The sequence below is a fragment of the Diabrotica undecimpunctata genome, chromosome 2 (assembly GCF_040954645.1).
Source record: "Diabrotica undecimpunctata isolate CICGRU chromosome 2, icDiaUnde3, whole genome shotgun sequence".
Lineage (NCBI taxonomy): Eukaryota > Metazoa > Arthropoda > Insecta > Coleoptera > Chrysomelidae > Diabrotica > Diabrotica undecimpunctata.
In genome coordinates, this window is record NC_092804.1 from 49,955,131 (window position 1) to 49,976,491 (window position 21,361).

The 21,361-nt window shown below is 31.9% G+C and overlaps 1 protein-coding gene across 1 annotated transcript in view; it reads left to right on the forward strand.

Moving 5' to 3' along the window:
* Window positions 1–18,061, forward strand: part of LOC140434522 (homeotic protein empty spiracles-like) — a 139,699-nt gene extending 121,638 nt beyond the window's left edge. The window contains exon 3 of the mRNA XM_072522855.1: window positions 9,842–18,061. Coding sequence (XP_072378956.1) covers window positions 9,842–10,060 — 219 coding nt within the window. The 3' untranslated portion in view covers window positions 10,061–18,061. The remainder of the gene's footprint in view (window positions 1–9,841) is intronic.
* Window positions 18,062–21,361: the final 3,300 nt, after the last annotated feature.

Consider the following 21,361-nt stretch of genomic DNA (forward strand, 5'->3'; position numbering starts at 1 on the left):
AGATTCACAACGGATTGTCTGTCAAACCACTTATGATAATAAGTCAAATGAACGAAAAAATGTGAGAAACACACTCTCTGTAAAATTTACAACTTTTTATCGAAGCACCTTTCTTTAAAATAACTTTTGAACACACTCTATATACTTTCTAGCATAATTTACACACATCTAAAGAAATTCTTGGCGGATATCACAGTAGATCCACCCTAGACGGTTAACAGTAGATCAGATTTTCGTATTCAGGCAGTTTCTTGAAAATACCAGAGAAATTGATATTGACACCTTTTACCTATTTATTGATTTCAAAGCATCATATGATAGCGTTGTACGAAGCAAGGTATAAGAAGCAATGCCGTGCTTCTGAATTCCTTTCAAACTAATGATTAGCTACTCTGTAAAATTCAGTACAAATAGAGGACTGAGGCAGGGATATGCGCTCGTGTGCTTCCCTTTCAATATTGCCCTTGAAAAAGTTATGAAAGATCTACCCAAATACTGGCATACGCGGATCTTCTCGCACGTAAGACTCATAAATCTAGAGAGTGTGACAAATAGCTCTTTTAGACAGCAGGCCCAGTAAAACACAGGTTTAATTTCAATAAAAATATATTCAAAATAAAATAATAACACAATAAAAATTATAAGTGACTAATTAACACTTAGTCACAGTACGGATATGTCTCTGATTAAACTCCATTCTTTAGCTGCGACTAGATCAATACTCAGGCCATGTAGTGAGAATGCATGACTCACGATGAACGAGCAAAATTACAAATAGGAGGCCAAGAGCAGACAAACGTAGTAGAGGAAGACCACCTACACTTTGGGCTGACGACATCAGGCGTATCACCAGAAATTGGCAACAAAGAGCACAAAACTGCAAAGAATGGAAGAGTTTAAGGGAGGCCTATGTCCAGCAGTGGAAGTGATAAATGAAGGCTAGATGATAATGCTGATGATGAGATCAATACTCTAGCAGAAGCGGATGGCCTTCGGTCAACACCTAAGGGCCAGTGGAACTGTCCCCAGATTAACACTCTGATAAAACTCCATTCTCTCGTTCTTCTTAGCGGTAAGTGCATGAGTACAGAGCGGAGAAAAACTGATGACGATGATATCGTTACAAGAGATGTGTTTGTGCACACTGCATTTTTCAACGCGGTAACAGATATGGATCTGGCCATTAACGAAAATAAAACTCAACTTATGGCATCTGGGATAGGTCACAGACTATAATTTTAAAGTTGTTCAACAGTTCTCTTAACTGAAAAGCATGGTAAACACCAACAACTTATCAAAAGAGATAAAATAACGCTATAACAAAAGATAAAAGTGTCTATGGACTAATCAAACATTTCAGAAGCCACTGCTTACTGGGAAATTACTAGGTCCAATTTAAGAAAATGGAACCTGGCATGGTCAATATAACTTTGAGCTATACACTAGAAGATTTAGCCGAAGCTAGATATATAGTCACTGCAATAAAAATTAGACGCCTGCGGTGAACAGAAGAGTTAGCCACAATAAATTATAGCTACCCTGCACGACGTATTTTATTAGCGAAACCCGAGGCAACTAGACGAAGAGGTACGTCAAGCTTGAGATGGAGGGGTGGTGTAGATGAAGATGCCAAAAAGATTAATGTTGTGAACTAGCATCAAGCTGCTGGGAACGAAGGGAGAGTTTAGTAAGTAGTAGTAGAGGGAATAAGTTTAGTAAAGTCATCATAATGATGCTTCTTTAAAAGGATTGCGACTTATTTTTATACTATTCTCGTGATTTACGGAATAAACAGTTTTAAAGAACCGAAACTAGTTAGAATATTACGAGGTAAAAATGTTTGTAGAAATTATTACTTTATTATCTTTTTCTTCAACATCATGATCATAATTGAATCATCTGATTTTGTCAGGTGTTAATTCTTTTAATTAATTTATGTCATTTTATGAATTTAAAGAATAATTACTGAAAAAAGTATAATTTTCTGCAATTTTTATAATCATTTCATTCCTGTGGAATGTTATTACAGGTATTAAATTATGTAGAGTACCTAAATATTTAAAACTCAAAACTACTCGTCCGGTATCCGCCTAAAAGATTGTTGGTTAAGAGGGAATACTAAAAATACTGCGTACAATGTTGAGAAGCAAATGTTCAGCGAAGAAATCAAGATGTATTCATAATAAAAGTGCATAACAGCCGCATAAGCATGCCAACCTTATATAATTTGTCTTTCAGCACGCTTTTTTCTTGTAATTTTCAAGAAATAGTTCCGACTTGCAGGACGTCACAATTGGCGACGGTGGACGCATTTCCTAATGTATGTAATTTGAAAATACAAGGGCCACTTGATTTATTTGCCTTGGAATCGTGACGCATATGTTGCTTACACTTTGCGTGCACTGTAAAAAAATAAGCACACAAATTATAGTTACTTTGATGAAAAAAATTCACTAACCTCTTGATAATTTATGGGTGTGATAAAATATACTGCCGATTCTCACGTTCATGTAAAATGAATGCAGAAAAAATTGTATATTTCACAGTCGATAATTTTCATTTGTACAAAGAATAAAAGATATTTTAAGGTTTATAAAATTTTTAACAAGCTTTAGCGCTACTAATAATATAAATAATTTTGTAGAAGTTGGATGTAATTAGAGTAACTATAGGTAATTTTATATTTGTCGTTTTCTGCTTCGAAAAATTCTATTCCTTAGCCATTAAAAAAGTATATATAATTCATGTTGTCACTTAAAGCATTTTATTTTATTGTTTAGAACATTTGTAAAGCCCCCATGATTTAAATATACTAGCTATACGATTATAGAAACATACAAACATATGGAGAAAACGATGTTATTATTGGTCATGATCTAGACTGTACAAAGTAAATTTCCAGAGTCAGAGACTATTATTGAATAAAGTGTGTTAGAGCAAACAGACATTTTACGACGCTTTTAGTTTTATTTCCTTTTTGTTTCGTTACAAGTTCTCAATAATCACATGCAGTTAATTGCATTAAATATACAATGTTGTATGCCCTTTAACCCTTTAACGAGAAGTACTTCATTATGTACCATTAACAAGACCAAAATTGTTAAAAAAATTTTACTTTATCAGAGGCTAGCCGTTTCCACATTGGTCCTGCGACTCTTTTGATATCGTCGCTCCAGCGCATTTGAGGTCTTCCTCTTGGTCTCTTCGCATCGTACGGTCGCCAGTTTCCGACTTCTTTGTTCCATTTACCATCTTCGAGACGTTCGTTGTGTCCAGCCCATTTCCATTTTAATTTAGCTGCTTGTTTCGCGGCGTCCTTTATTTTTGTTTTGTTCCGGATTGCTTCGTTCGTTTGCCGATCTATTAGTGAGATACCAAGCATCTGTCGTTCCATGGCTCGCTGAGTTTTTCGAATCTTGTTCATGTTCTTTTTTGTGAATGTCCAGGTTTGAGCTCCGTAAGTGAGAACGGGAAGGATACAAGAATCGAACACTTTGGTTCGAAGGTTTTGGGGTATCTTTTTGTCTTTCAGTATGTATGAGATTATTCCAAATGCGGCCCATCCCATTCTTACTAGTCTGCTTATTTCGGTAGTTTGGTTTTCTTTGTTTACCTTGATATTCTGACAAAGATATATGTATTCTTCTACATGTTCCACTTTTGTTCCTTGGATGGTTATCGTCGGTTGATCATCTTTATTCGACATTAGCTTAGTTTTACTCAGATTCATTTTCAGTCCTTTTTTTTATGGATTCCGTATGAAGCTCATCGATCATCGTCTTCAGTTCTTTCCAGCTGTCGGCTATTAGTACTACGTCATCTGCATATCTATCTACTATGGTAGGGTGTAAAGCAGTCTTTGCATAGAGCCACGTTACAAACTTGATAAATCAAATTGCTGCGTGTTTGTTTCTTTTTAGATGAAGCACAAAGAGCACAGCGCAACTTTGGTGAGTAAGTGTGAACCAGCATTCAAAGTCGAGGTCCAGACTTTTTTCTGAAAGTAAAAGTGCTAATCAAGTTATCATCTAGTTCACTGTGGAACTGTAATACAGTCATAGGCTTAGCATTTAAGTTATTTTTTTTAGAGTCTCCTGATATAAAATACAGCTGTTTACTATTGCTGCGTCTAAAAGGTAGTAAAATATTTTTACCTACCGTCTTGATTTCCATGCGATGAAGTAGTTAGCAAATAGATCTACTCCACCTATGTATTTGATATAATCGGCTATTGCCTGAGAACATGATACTTGATCTCTATTTCCGGTTTAGTTTGTTCTCAAAACCTGAGTTTTTTCTTGAAAATTATGTAGGTTGCTGACAACGCTAGCACATTTTACGCCTCTATCTTGCTATTTATACACAGATATTTCCGCAGAACTAACCGAATCTGACCGATTTTGGGAAAGCTCCTTATCAATATTTGTTTTGAAAAATATTTTCTTGTTTACCTTACAATGCCAGAAGCAAAAGTTTTCTTTTGCAGTAGTTTCTGCATCAGTGATATTCTGATGTATTTGAAAATTTAGATGGTATCCCGTTCCAGCACATGTTAATGCCCAAATTTTAAAGCTTATTTTTATTGGTGCAAGCATTCAGTGTATCGACTGCGCCTATTAGGAATGTTTTCATAGCAACTCTGATTACAAAATAAGCCGTAATAGCTCGTGGTATATATAGCTACCGGAGAGCGTTAAAGGGCTAATTATAGAGATCCTTACTACTTCATTATTTTCGTATATTCACCTTAGCTTTAAAATTGGTGTGTAGAGGACTACTTTTTTTATTCGGACAATTTGCATATTTCGAATATTCTTTTGAAACTATTTCTTGTGACATTTAAGTATATGTTATCTACTATCGTTAATGAGAATGAACTACAGTATTAATTTAAAATACGTTATACTTGTTATTCCAAATACGTGGAAATAACCATTTTTATTAAATGCTAAATTTCCATTTTAAAAATAGTTTTCAGAATTTACGAAATGTAAATCGAAACATCAAACAAGACGTATTTTCAATTAAAATTGTCGTTTATTTAATTTAAATCTAAAAGACGGTAGACTTCGACTTTCACTTTGTTTGACCTTAAGACTGTAGCCGTATTTCTGACGATGAGTGCGAGCTATCTTACCATTATCTAATAAATCTTTAAGGGGGTTTATTGTTCGTCTATTTTAAACCACTTGCTGTTATAGCTAGTCTCTTACTATACATTCGTTTAACGTGCCGATTCCACTCACGTCGTCACTGTCTTTATTATCTTACAATATCCTGGATGTTACAGAGAACTCTTATTTTGTTATTTAGCGCCATTTTTCTTAGTATTTTCTAGCTATTATTAAAGAAAGAAAGTCATTACCGTTTTGCCTGTATTTCGTGAGATGTTGCAAAGACAAAGACATTCGACAAATATCCTATACTTACACCAACATTTTCTGAAATTGCTTTAATTAAAATTCGACGATTTTCCCTAATTAAGCCCTTGATACAGTACTCAATTCCTGCTTATCACTAGCCTCTTTTCTTCCACTTTCAAAATTTCGCAAAACTTCATTGAATGATGATCACAAAAATTGATCGCACGTTGATTATATTTGGATGAATTGTTAACAAAAAACGTCATTTTTAAGTAACAATATTTAAAATTGCAGTAAAATTCAAATGATAGAAACTATTTGTTGTGAGATTTACAAACTTAACTAACATTGCAGAATGACAGTTGAGTGATTACAATTGTTTCCAAGGCTCACCTGACCAAAGATGGGTTTCAATTATAAAGAACACATTAAAAACGTTGTCGGTGAGCAGCATTATTTTTAAAACATGAAAGCATTTACTCTTTCAACTTGTTTTACACTATAATCAAGTTGCGGGTACTATAGTCATTCTTTATTAATATAGTCAATTTTTATAATAAAGTCAATTTGCTAAGTCTAATATTTCCTATTCCACCGCATAAGTAAGGAGTGAAGTTATATTATTTTTATTTCAATATCTTTTACTGGATCTTTACAACATTCATCATTTACATTTAGAAGAATTAAATTAATACATTTAAATCAAACGTAGTAATATAATTAGCAAATATAGAACAATGAAATGTTAATTTAGATTAAAAAATATTACTTCCCATTATCAGCTCACAAATATATACTTATCCCACCAAATTAAACACTAAGATAATAATTAGTCATTATAATAATTCTTTTTGAAAAAAATCAAGACACAACATTGGATTGAAAAATTATAAATAATTCATTAAATGCACTGTCACCTGTCAGTTATGAAAATTGAAATTTCCTCATTATATTCATGTCTTTGTTTGATCTATTGTGTTATAATAAGAAAAATGCATGTCATATTTTGAGAAATGTAAAAAATAGGAGAGATTTTACGTGGATTTTCAATATAAAAATTGAATAGGGCACCAGGATAATATATCTTTTGTATTCAATATAACAACTATAAACGATATTTACACCTTTAAATAAAAAATAGATGTATTAGTCTCCAACTAGCACCACATATGTGTAAAAACCGCATCATTAAGTAAATATTCCAGCTATTAAGAATAATTACCATTTAATTCCAATTAGCTATTAAAATATCTTCAACTGTATGACTAATTGCTTTATAAAATCAGTACTGATTGCTTTTAAGCTTAATCCACATCAATTAATTATTGATAATTTATTTATTAACAAATTATTTTTACCTGATCATTACGATGGTATCTCTATAAAGATAATATTACTTCAAAATATTTTAATTAAGCTGGCATATAAAACCGAGATCGGCAGGTATACAGGGATATTCGCGTTATGGTGTTAATAATGTCAGAATAATTGGTAATACTGGTTTTTTATTATAAGAGGATTTTCCAATCTTCGGCTAAATATGCTTTTATTAAAAGGATATTTGTTTTATAAACAATGTTTAATATTATGTTGAAATGAAATGAATACAAACCACAATTGATTGTAATAAAAATTACATTTACATTTGTTTTAGACGATTCGATTTCCACTCCAGAAATCTTAAAAAAAGATTATTTTAACATTGAAGTTTTTATAGTATATAGCTGTTTATTAATTAGCGCTTTTTGGTTGGCCAAAATTTGACAGATGACTTATTTGGCCGCGATCTTGTAGACACATAGCCATTCTTTTAATTTAAAATTCCGAGGGTGATGTTTGTACCCTCAATGATATTAAATTTTGATTTTTGTGTGTGTTTATATATTATGTATTTATGTACTGTGTTTGTGTATTATGTATAATTGTAGATGGTGTGTCTTTGACCTATTAATCCATAATGTTGGTATATTCTTGTTGCATAATTTTTCCTTTAGCATTGGTAACCAACCAGAACCCGTTATATTTTGTTGATGGTTTTAAATTTTTTTTTGCTGTCTGTTTCCTTCATTATTATAAATGTAACTTTCCATTGAAGTATGTGCTTATTATCCCATGCATGTGTGCTTTTTTTGCGATTTGTCGAAACCTCTGTTTTTTATGTATGCTTCATGCTCATTTATTCTGATATTTATTGATCTTGAGGTTTATCATATATAATTATTGTTACATTCACAAGGTATTTTATAGATGTCATTCTTTGATCTCTTCTGTTTGTTGTTAGATTTGGTTTTGAAAATCTTTAAATCTCTCCCTTCGTGTGTTTCCTTTCTTTCATCTTCTGAAATGTCTTGCTTATAAATGACAATGGATAATGATTTTTTAACACCTTTGTTAATAGGTTTATATCTTCTTGAAATGCTTTTTCATTGGAGCAGGTGTTCTGGACTCTATTATATAGTGATAGGGTTTATATTATTTAGTTTGTAAATTAGTTAGTTAGTTAGTAAATGAAACAATTTGTTAGTTTGTTAGTTATTGTTGGATTACTGTCTTTTAAATCATCTTGTTACTATGATTAGTACCATGGGTGCATGATCAGAGTTTATATCCCAGCAATTGCCAATGTCTTACCCGAAATATGCTTATTGAAATTAAATCTGTTATTGCAGGAATCTGTAATAAATAAACAAAAATTAAAATTATCCAAATTGTACTAATGCTCTATTCTCTCGAGTAAAACTTATTATACTTAGTGTTGCTAGTGAGTAAACTGGAAGCACTCCCCGTATAGTCATTATATGTATAAAACGTCGCGTTTGCTATCGAAACGTAATTACCCAGGTCATTCACAGCTTTAATAACGCTACAAAATATAATTACAATATCATTAATTTACATAAGAAACAGGTTGCCATATTTGTTCCATATTTCAATTGCTAATCACTCAACCAGCTGTGAAAAAGAAAGCAATAAAAAGGTAGAAAAAGGGTAACATCGTGCAATAATATACAAAGAGGATATTTATACAGTGAAATGATGTATTGGGTATTAGTTGCATATTATTATAATTTTTCTGGATATTATTCTACACCAGGGGTTCCCAAAAGCTGTTAACCATACACTTTGGAATTTAGTATATTATACATTACGCCATTATCTTAATATACGTACTAATGTAATTACTAAAAATGCAAAAAAATAAATCTATTTTTTAGTTAAACATAACAATATGTACTTATTTTCTTGCATTTTTAGTAATTAAGTATAAAGTGGATATATTTATATAGTGGGACAATATATAATATATTAAAATTCCAAGTACACGGTGATCGCCTTTTGGGAACCCCTGGTGTAGAACAATATCCAGAAAACATATAATAATATGCAGTTCAGTTCAACTGATAGTAAATAAACAAAGAAAGACTTTTAAAGACAATTTAACAAGTAGTAAGACCTTATATTTTTTAAATTGTTGAATCCTTACTGCATCGTGCATCCCAATTATTAACTTCAAAGTTGTTTTTAGATAATACTTGCAATTTAGGACTGAGCTGATCATCCAGTTGGGTGTAAGTAGCACGTTGCAACGAATGATTGAATGACTAAATGAACGAATGACTAAATGAACGAATGACTAAATGGCTAAAAATTTGAAATGACTAAAATTTGAAAGGTATTTTCAATACCTTTCAAACGAGGTATCACTTGCCATAAGGTCTCATTTAAAATTATCTGCCACAGTGGCGCTGTAACGTCATCTGTCACTATTACGTCACCTGTTATGACTAATTGAGAAGCCTACGTCTGTTTATTACCTCCCTCCAAATTTCACAATGACCGTTCAAAAGATACGAGGGGGAACGGAGTTTTGGCTAAATACAAATTTTGCTATACATAAAAATCTTTGTGTGGTATCACAGTGGAAGAATTATCTCGCGCAGCAGCCGATAGACAAAGGTTTCAGGAAATTGTAAACATGATGACGGCCAAGGTCTGAATATGGATATATATATATATATATATATATATATATATATATATATATATATATATATATATATATATATATATATATATATATATATATATATATATATATATTCAAACGGCATCTAAAGAAGAGAAAGATGCTATGATGCCCTGGTACCCAGAAAAGCTCAACCTTGCCAAGCTTCTTCCTATTCCTTGCTTTGGGTCCCATATTAATTAACTTAATCATTATGAAATTTTTGATTGCCTTGTCTAGTTATTCCATGCTGATACTCTACCAATATCTACAGTTGAGATACATTTGGTTTGTCAGGTTATGAGTCCTTTCCTAAATATACTTTTTCCACTATTCTTTTATTTATAACTCATTTATTATGTAAATATTAAACATTTTTAAAGATATCACAATCGACATTGTGTTTGTTATTTTATATATAACTATAAATTTATCTTTCTCTATTACTTAATCCATTTTTTCTTTGTTACAGGTAAAAGTGTGGTTCCAAAACCGAAGAACCAAGCACAAACGAATGCAGCAAGAAGAAGAAGCCAAAACGAATTCAGGTGGTAATAAGTCAGGTTCGCCTAATTCGCAGCACAGCTCCCACGTCAATAAGTGGAAAGAAGAAAACTCGGACGAGTACGGAGAATACATCGATATGGACATGGAAGATGAGTGTATTAGTGATGTAGAGAGTGAAACATAAACTGTAGAAAGGGTTTCAACTGTTGGTAAATTGTGGAATAATCAAGTAACCAAACCATTATCTTACTTTCATGGAATCTTTAGGATTATTTGTATGTGAAAATACCTATGATATTAAATTTTTATACTCATTTTACGGACTTAAAAATCTTTTATATATTATTTATGACCTTTGAGCATTAAATCCATACAAAAGATATAGAACGGTAATAAAAGTAAACACATTTTATAGATTACCTGTAAATATGACTTTAAAATTATTCAGAGTAATATATTTTTTATATTTGGCAATAAGTAACGATCATTATTTTGTTGTGATTTCATCATATTTTATTATTTGACTCATTGGTTTCTCGAATGAATCATCTGTTAAGTACAATTATATTTATGGTGTATATCATGGAAATTAAATATAGGTGTGGATTTCTGCACTAAACTGTTATCTTTTTATTCTTTAAAAACTTGAAATATTTTTCCAAACTTTTCTTGCTGTGTTTTAAAAAGTTAACATTAAAAGTTTTGCGAACTTTTTCATGTAATTGCTCTAACGAAAACATATACAAGATTTACAAAAGATTTATAGATAATGTTTATTTAACTTATATTAAAGATGTTTAGATAACATTCATATTTAAAAGTTTATACAGTGTGTCAATTTAAAAAGGTATAGATCAGTTTCCAATTAAATTACACCAACCTTCTAGTGAGTGTGGACACAACCACCAAAATCTTTATTGGAAAGAGAAGTTGAGTGATAATCATGTTAAAGGTCGTTAAAGTATCTTTTCAAAAATACCACATACATTATATTCTTTTCAGTACTTTTGGAAAAATCAAGTAAAACCGTAAAGACAAGGGTGGTACCTTTTCAAATTGACACACAGTATATGTCATCAAATATTGAAAATTGAATACTTGTAATCAACTACTTTCTTATTATGACTTACTATGAGTTACTTGTTTATTCTACAATTAAACCAACGTTTTGTAAATATTCAATGTGCAAATACAAAATCGGATTAAAAGACATTCGACTTGCAATAACCCCGAAATGACATTGATTAGTGCCAACTGAAACGTGCCAAACTTTCCTTGTTATAGTGCCAATTTTCAAAGAAAAAATGTCCTGTTGTTACTAGTTTTGAAAGTGTACATAGTCATTATTTATTTCGTTCTTACAAAATTATATATTTATTTTCTTGTACATATTTAGGTGTCAAAGTTTTTGTTTGTTTTTGTAATTATTGTCGAAAATGGAAAATGCTTGAGGTTGTGTTGCTATTAAACTTACAATAATATAATAAAAACTGTTATATATTTACCTTATTCAAATAAACAATGCGCTGGAATAAGTCTTACTCCTCCTACTAACTTTTTTTCATCAGATAACAGTTATAACTTTGATTTTTTTAACTTGGAATGTATATCATGTGACACCTTATGTAAAAGCTTTTGAAATACTGACTTTATAAATGTATAACACTTTGGTTCTAAAATTTACAGAAATTAAATTTTTGTTCGTTTGAACTAATCGTTTCTAGATGATAGAACAGATTTTGTTTTAAATAGAAATAAGAATTAGTTATTACAGTCTAAATTATTACAACTAAATTAATGATTCAAGATACGTAACGAACTGCAAATGACAACTAATATTGAATAAACAAATTGCAGAGTAATTAGAAGCTGAAACTCATTTTAATGTAAGAGGTGTTCAAAATGTTTTCCATTTGCTTCTTGGCAGTAATACAATATATTTCTTGCTTCTTCTCTAACTTTTTGGCAACACTATTTTATCAATAGTACGGTTGTATCTGGTTGTGTATGATACACTTTAGATTTTAAGTAACCACATAGAAACAAATTTAATGGAGTTAAGTCAGGAGATCTTGGTGGCCACTCTATATCTCCATGTTTTGAGGGAACTCTTGTGGATGATTTGTAATTATATCATTGATTGCCAGCGTTATCTCGGTCTCCAACATATTTAGGTGAGTTTTACCATTTAAATTACAGATAATAAATTAATATTGGGCCTACAATATAGTTACCTATTATGCCTCCCCAAACATTTAGTTTTTGTGGAAATTACGTGTGACCTTCTCAAAATAACCGAGATTTTCGTCAGACCAATATCTAACATTGTGACGATGGATGTGACCATTCAAAAAAAATGTCGCTTATGTTAAAAATATTATTTGTCATGGTTTCAAAATATTTCGTCTATCTGAGTCATTATTTGTTAATTTTTGAACCATTTTTATTTTGTAAGGATGAAATTTATTTCTCTTCAGAATCTTTAAAATTGTTTCATGATCTACTTTACAAACGTGAGCAACAGTTTTAGTAGAAGTAGATGGATTAACGACAAACTCACTTAACACAGAAATCTGTTTAGTTTGGGATAGACGCTTTCTTTTTTTCCGTTCTTATATTGAACACTACCAGTCTTAAAAATTTTGCTTACAACTGACCTAAAATAGTGCCTGTCTATTGGACGGTCAAGATAGCGTTTATTAAAAATTCTTACCGGCTCATGGTAATTCCGGCGAGCTCCACCATAAATTGTGGTCATTTCGCATTTTTCTATAAATTACGTTTTAAAAGGGCCGTAGACTCCAACGTCCAAAGGCTGCAGCCTGTGAGTAGTATGAGGGTGGAGCGACAGCAGTACGATTCCATTTTCTCGACACAGTCTTGTTACTTCCACAAAAAGGTGGGATTCATGGTTATCTACAAGCAGCAAAACCCTATTTTGTTAAGTAGATTTCACGTGACTGACGAAGTATTTTATTACCCCAGGAAAAACTTATGATGTCATCCATCCCCTTCTGTTTCCAAAAGCAATAGCTGAGGCTGGATATTATTCTCCTAAGTATTCTACTGGGTTTCTTATTCTGGGGAATACAAAAACCGGTAGAACTGTTTCTCCTGCTGCATTAACAATACCAACAAAAGTAACAAGTTGCCCCCTCTCTTGAGAAGATAAATGAGCAATTTGCTTTTTACCCTTAGGAGCAACAACCCTCGTAGGAATCATCACTGTCGTCAAGCTAGTTTAATTACCAGGTTGTACCATTTTAAAAATTCACAATAAACAAATTGCTTTTCAACACGCCAACAAAAGTACTATTAACAAGTTATTAATACTATTTATTTATGAGAGCGGTCAAAAAACAATTTAGTTGCTATGCAACGAAGGATGATCATTAGTTAAGTTTTTTGACCAGATTCTGTAACTTTTTGAACTAAAGTATTATGCATTTTTAAAATCAGTGTTTCAAAAGCTTTTAAATGAGGTGTCACATGATGTACTTTCTCGTTGCACATAATCAAAGGTATAACTGTCATCTGAAGAGTGATCGCGTAAAGTTCGAAACTTTGATGCTATAGTATACTATGATTTATTTAAAAATCGACCTGTCCGAGCGTTTTCCTTACGTGTAATAAATAAGTTATTAGGGGGGGGGTAACACTTATTCCAGCTAACAGTATATTTTAAAAAACCCTTAAATGATATTCATATTACTACAATCTTATCAGATTTGCGGTTCTTTTTAAACTTAAAATACAAGGTAGTCTGTTGGTATTCTGTGCTGTTATATCTTTCCGGTTCTGTTGTATAGTGAAGAGTCATAAACTTTTTATAAACTTTACCTAAATAAACTGGAAGCTTCTGAAATGTGGTCATACCTTAAAATTTTAAAAATATCTTGTATAGATAGAAAGGGACCAATGTAGTGAGCAAAATGAACAAAGCAATATAATATTTTATACTATCAAAGTAGGAAAACTTCAATATTTGGACATACATATAACCCGTAGTGAAAAATAAAACATCCTAGAGTTAATAAAGTAGGACAAGATTCAAGATAAACTCAGCATAGAACAAATAAGAATATGCTCGTTGAGAAATCTCAGAGAATGGGTTGAATGCAATTGCCAACCTTCATGGTGGAGAAGGCACATTAATAACAAAAAGTCTTTTATACTATAGTTTTATTTAATAATGCTTCTTTATAGTCTAGTCCAATTAAAGTAATAATATTAACACTTTTAGCATGTTTACAAAGCCGCACTATGCTCTACTTTTACAAGGCATTAACTTGATGTTTAACATAACTAAATTATTAATACCATCAGATACGCAGATGACACCACCATAATGGCAAAAAGTCTAGAAGGCCTTCAAATCCTGTAAACAACAAATGCACTGAAAGCAGCTTAACAATGAAGGCAAAGAAAACAAAATGGATGGTGGTCTTCAATTAATATCGAAGATTCAGTACTAAAATTAGTTAACCAAATCCTGGAAAAGGTGAAACACTTTGGATATCTGGGTAGTTGGTTTTACCGCAGGGCTAAAAGTGACGATGAAATTTCGACCAGAATAGAACTTTCACGAAAGAGCTTTATTAACTGGCGTTCTGTATTGTGCAGTAGAAGTCTATCACTGACCACAGGTCTAAGAGTATTGAAGTGCTATATCTGGTCCGCTTTGTTCTATGGATGTAAAACTGGACAACACAAATTAATAATTAATAAATTAGAAGCGTTCAAATCCCATGGACAGCACATATATCTAACGAACATGTGCTAGAGACCATGCGCACAGAGCAAAAATTGATCACCACCACCTAAATGAGAAATGTTTAATACTTCGGCCATATAATGAGAGAAACTAAATACGGTTGATCATTCAGGGCAAAATCGAAGGAAAACGCTAGGTCAGAAGAAAACAACTGTTCCGGCTGCTTAACAGTAGACACTTGACAGGTCGAACGGTCAAGGAATTGTTTCATTACCTGCCGACCGAGAAATATTTCATCAGCTCGTTAATACGACCATAGTCAACGCTTAAAAACAAGCACGGCATACAAAGAAGAAGAACTTGACGGGTTTTCTTTACTGGAAACTTTTTTCTATATCTGCGTTGTCCAGGAGTTGAATTGGCTCGATATTCACACAATGAAGCAGGCGTTGTACATGTTTGGTTAACAGTTACATATCTGGTTGTACATGTACAATTACAATTGTTCTTGAGCACTTTGTTCTGAATCCTCTAGACTACTACAATGTTGTTCTTCTTAGCGTATCCTTAGAACTACGACCAATAAGCGCATACTGGTATACATTTACTTCTCGATCAATAGTTTATTATCGATGGAAAGCTTTGAATTTCTGTTTCGCATCATGTACAACTTTCTTTTCTCTTCTTCTTTATATAAAATTTTCAACACAATTTTTTTTTCAAATGTTTTACCAGGTCATTTACTCCAATAGGCTGTTCTATTCTTACAAGCTTCTTCCAGTTGGTCTCCGCTGTTTAATTCTATACTGGAACTGGATATAATATCACCGCTCTAACGTAGTCCTGATATAATTCATTCTTCTTGGCCTGCAATAGAGGACTCTTTCTATATATGTAGGGTTGAGTCAATCTTTTCGCCATTATTGCCTTTTTCTTGACTTCTTGGATGTGTTTTGTAAAGTTTAATCTTGTGTCGAGATCAACTCCTAGGTACTTGACGACCTCTTCAGACTGGATTCTGTTTCCTCTCATCGTTAATTCTTCTCTGGTTGGTATGGTCTGCTGTGTAAAGATGAAGAACTATCTTCTTTAGAGTCTTTATCGCCGGAGGAAAATCTGTACTTAGGTATCAAGACAATTTATAGGACGATTTAAAATCTTTTAGAATAAGAGCATGAAGAAGAGTTGCCAGAGACAGGAATGAATGAAGGATTGTTTTAAACAAAGCTTTGGCCCACAACGAACTGTAATGCCACTGATGTTGGTAACCAAAATCAGTGAAGTTCAGAACGTAACCAAGATCATAAAACCTATTGCAAGGATCTGTTAAAGCAGGATTAAGAACTTAACAGAAGATGATTATTAGGTAACATAAAAATTAGTAAACAAAACATTTTCTAATCTAACAGTTTTTCATTACTAAATTTTGTTTTCATTTTGTTTTCAACACATCTGCGAAAACGAATAACACAAAATCAAGCATTTTTTTGTAGTGCAGTGTAAATGTAAAATATTTTCATAAATATTTTTGATTTGAATCGCGACTAAATGGGAGTAGATTTGTAAACATTAAAAGATGTACCTTAAAATATTATCGAGTTTTCTTACAAAGAAAAATATATTAATTTTGTAACATTAGTTTCATTGCAAAAATCAATTCACCACGTTTATTTCGTATTAATAAATAAAATTTACTTTTATAAATTTTCATCCCATTTATCGAATAATCGTAATACTAATACAAGAACTTTTATTTCTGTGATGTTTGTATATATTTTTTACTATTTTAACATATCTGCGGATAACAAAACTTCAATAAACTATTTAAGATGTGTGAAATGATCAAAGGATACACTAAGCTTAAATCGAAAATACATCCTATAATATTATATCCTATATTTCAACAGAACAAATAGAAGAGATAATACTAGGCAAGTTCTAAATAAAATTCGTTTTATTATTTGTATAAAAGGTACTTATTTTTTGTAAAATTTATATATTAAAATTGTCATTTTTCTCCATATGTAGATCTTTACAAAATGCGAAAAGGTCTTTTCTTCTTCTTCTTTCTGTGCCATGCCCGATCAACATGCGTAAGCTATCAAATAGCATATTAAGTTTTTTGACAGCAACTCAGAAAAGGGATACACAGGATCTGTTAAACCATTCTCTCAGGTTTCTAAGTCACGACGTTTTTCTTCGACCTGGTCCATATACATAATATTTTATGTTTTAATCCAAAAGATTTAGAATTCTGAAAACTATTATTCATTTTGGATCTACGTTTGTTATCAAGATCAGGTTGTAGAAAGACCTTTTGCAGGTATTTATAATGTTAGAAAACAGTTATCCAGAAGTTAAAGACAATATGTTCAGCCGTTTCCTCTGCATTTTCACAGAATCCGTACAGATATGAGTGAGCAGAGCCAGTGAGAAAACGCGTGATTATTCCGAGATTAATATAAAGAAGCAACCCTTTGATATACCTTTGATCTGGAATATTGTTTCAATATTCAGTAAGTATTTTATTCCATTGCGAAAATCTTGTACGATGCAACTTTTGAAGATGCTGCAGATTGTTTCTAATATGATAAAAGGAATACTAGCTCCTTCTTGAGCTAAATTATTATGAATATTGTTATTAAATATTTATTTATACACAGCTAGTTAGTTATGCTTCGTCAGTTGCTCAATGGGCCGTTTGAAGTATTAAGCTGTTACTGTAACGTAGCTGTAAACATTGTGTGATTGCACGCGCAGTGAGGAGTACCCACACCTAAAGAAGGGGGGATTCGCTCGTGGCGCATATAACGGCGGGTTAATATCATTTTTGTATGCAATGAGTAACTATTCCCACTTTCCTGTACAAGTGATTATATTTAGGATAGCTTGGATGATTAAATTTTGGATTCCATTAGTTTCGCACATAATCGCATCTGTCGTTTAAAGCTTTTCTTGTTTAAGGAATGCACTACGGTCATCTTTAAATTTATTTAGCAATTATTTTAATATTTCGATAAGGTACTTTTTATCCCTTTTATCTTGCCTATATTTTCTTTATTTTGTTCTTGTGTTATTATTTTTAAAATATTTTTAAAGCTCTACACTTAATTAATTTATTTAAAGTGATTATTTATTTGCAAAACCGTAGACCTAGTTAAACAGCAAATTAGGAAGTGAACAATTTGGGAACGTTTATTAAAAATAAATATAAAATTTTTATATATATTGGTGTACATTATTGTATTCTATTCTTGAAAATTAAATTATTTTTGATTATTTTCGATTTAAGCTGCTTATGTCTATAGGTCCGAAAATATACATCGATTTTTTTACTTGTATACTTGTATTATTTTGAATATCAGAATATACTGATAATTGTGAAGTACCTAAAGTGTAGAAATTTGCAAAATATGTTGAGTTTCATGTACTTAAATCTTGTAATTATAGAAGATTAAATATAAAAGGAGTTTTATCAAATTTATTCTTTTATTTATTGACTAAAACTAAACATATTCTATTACCTTTTAAAAAATAAATCAAATAACAAGGATGAAACAGTATAAAAAATTATGTCACCTTTAGTAGAAAACACAACAACAACAGAAATTTCAAAGAATATGAAAATATACAATAACTAAAACCAAAAAAAAACAAAAACCAAGATTTTAAAATTACACACTTAACCAACGTAGATTTACCAGGGACATAATTAAAAATATAAATATTACAACACAGTATTAATTACATAAGACACAAAAGACACACAAACGACTAAAAAACTTAATTTCAAAGACGAGCAATAAGCATTCGAATATAAGAAAAAAATATAAAACGCAGAGAAGTTTGCGAGATATTCCAGATATTCCAGGGTACCACTAAATTAGGGAAATGTACAAAAAAGACCATAGAGAGTACTAAATAGCCTAGGCAAGCTTGCACACTCTACAATTTACAATCCTTATGCATGTATCATCACCTCATTCATCTGCATGATGAAAATATTATAAGTAAACTTTGTATAATTTTAGGTTTTATAGGGTGTCAATGCCTTTAGGTAAAGATCAATAAAATAAGTGACTTCGATTCGTAAGTTCCTCTTACCATACTGTTCATTTATCGGCCGATCCAAACCACTGGCGTATTCTAATCGTAGATCCACTTTGAATTTTAAACTATTAGTGACATTTGCTTTATTATGAAACTTCTAGACTTTTCACATTGAAGTGAATGCGCTAGTATGTATGGCTATCGGATAGACAGAAGTAAAAGTGGAAAAAGTCAACATATTATGGTTTAAAACATTGCTACAAAATAGCATTAGTAATGTGCTGTGCAGCAGGGAGCATTTCCAGGTGAGAATATCACGTAACTTGGATCAATCACGTCTTTTATCGGATAGAACAGTATCCCAGTTTAAATTTAGATGACATAATAAATACATAAGTGTTTGGGCTTAATACAAATTTAGTGTTACTTTCGAACAAAATGACAAAAATACCGCAATATTTGTATATTATATCATCTAAATATCCTTAAAACTGTATTTGTTATTCAAAGAGAGAAAAGAGAATTAAACAACAATAGAGAGAGAAAAATCATAAAGTTGCCATTTTATAAAGCTCATTTATGGGTGTACAGTTTATTATAATAATATTTAATGTTATAGTACCAACACGCGTTATAACTAAAAAAACTAAATAATAATCTGATTGATCCTAGAACTGACATCAATTCCGATCATAATCCTGTTGTTGAAAAAGTTCGCGCAAGATGGAAACTAATAAAGAAACAAAAACCTTAACACCAACTATTAGACATCCAATTATTGAAAAACGACACCATACATCAGACAGTAAATAAAGAATTAAACAAAAATTTAGGAAATATCGACCACAATAGAATTAGCGAGTACGATGACATAAACGTTCTGTGGAAAACTATTAAAGAACAAATGAACAATATAACCGAAAAACATCTAAAAGTAACACCTAGAAATAACAAACAGGAATGGATGACAGAAGAGATTTTACAATTAATGAACAAACGAAGAGAATCTAAAGGAAAAAATGACAAGGACGGAGAATACAAAAGACTAAATAGAATAATTCGAAAAAAAAATAACCGAAGCAAAAGAGAAATGGCTGGAAACAAAATGCGTGGAAATAGAAGAACTACAACAAAGGCACGATTTTTTTAATTTACATAAAAAGGTAAAAGAGTTTACATCGACTACCAAGAGAACGACTTTTCACACCATGCTGAAAACGGATGGCAAACTGATAGAATCAACGGAAGATAAACTGAAAGAATGGGAAAACTATATTAAAATTCTTTTTCACGACATAGGAGAAGAACCAAGATTGGAAAATAACAACGAAGGGCCAACAATTCTGAAATCTGAAATCATAAATGCAATTAATCATCTTAAAACAAATAAAAGCCCAGGTCCAGACGGAATATACCCAGAAACGTTAAAATTAATCAGCGAAGAAAATATCGAAATATTTGTCCTTTTATTCAATCGCATTTATGATACAGGTAAAATACCCCAAGATTGGCTGGAGTCAATATTCATCCCACTACCAAAAAAGCCAAACCCACAACACTGCAATGAGTTCCGTCTGATAAGCCTTATGAGTCATGCAGTAAAAGTCCTACTAAAAATCGTACATAATCGTATCTATAGAAAGTGCGAAACAATCATCGGAGACGATTAGTTTGGATTCAGAGCCGGCATGGGAACGAGAGAAGCCCTGTTCAGTTCACTAGTTCTCGCCCAAAAGTGCTACGACCAACAGAAAGATATATTTATATGCTTTATAGACTTCGAAAAAGCATTTGATAGAGTAAGACACGACCTACTATTAGAACGTTTGCAAGAAGTCGGTTTAGATTAAAAAGACATCAAATTCTTAAAAAACTTGTACTGGGACCAAAACGCCAGAGTTAGGATCGAAGGTTCCACATCCGCAGAAGTAGAAATTAGGAGGGGAGTTAGACAAGGATGTGTTCTGTCGCCTCTGCTGTTTAATCCTTACTCCGAATTTCTACTTAAAGAAGCATTGGAGGATTCCAAGGATGGAGTCAATGTGAATGGCGTAAATATCAACAGTATCAGATACACCGATGATACAGTGTTAATTGCGGATTCCGACTTAGGTCTACAACGACTCATCGACAAGACCAACTCGACCTGTGAGCAATTTGGTATGAAAATAAACATTAAAAAAACCAAAGTGATGTCAATTCGAAAAATCCAAAACGTACCTCAACCTTGCACAATAAATGGGCACATTTTAGAACAGGTCAATAGATTTAAGTACCTGGGATGTTGGATCGATAGCAGCCTAAATCCTGATCTAGAAATAAGATCGAGAATAGAACAGGCCAGAAAATCTTTCGAAAAAATAAAAAAACTGCTTTGTGATTCTCGAATAAAACTCGAAATTCGACTACGTTTATCAAAATGCTACATCTGGTCGACTCTTCTATATGCAGTTGAAACGTGGCCCTTAAAACATCAACCGTAAATAAATTGGAGGCCTTTGAAATGTGGATCTACCGGAGAATACTCAAAATTTCATGGACATCGCATACCTCAAACGAAGAAGTGCTGCATAGAATAGGCAAAGAAAGGGAACTTTTTAACACAGTAAAAGTTAGAAAAACATCATACCTAGGGCACATACTGAGAAATAATAAGTACCAATATGCCCAACTTATAGTGAAAGGAAAAATCGAGGGAAAGAGAGGCCTAGGAAGGAAAAG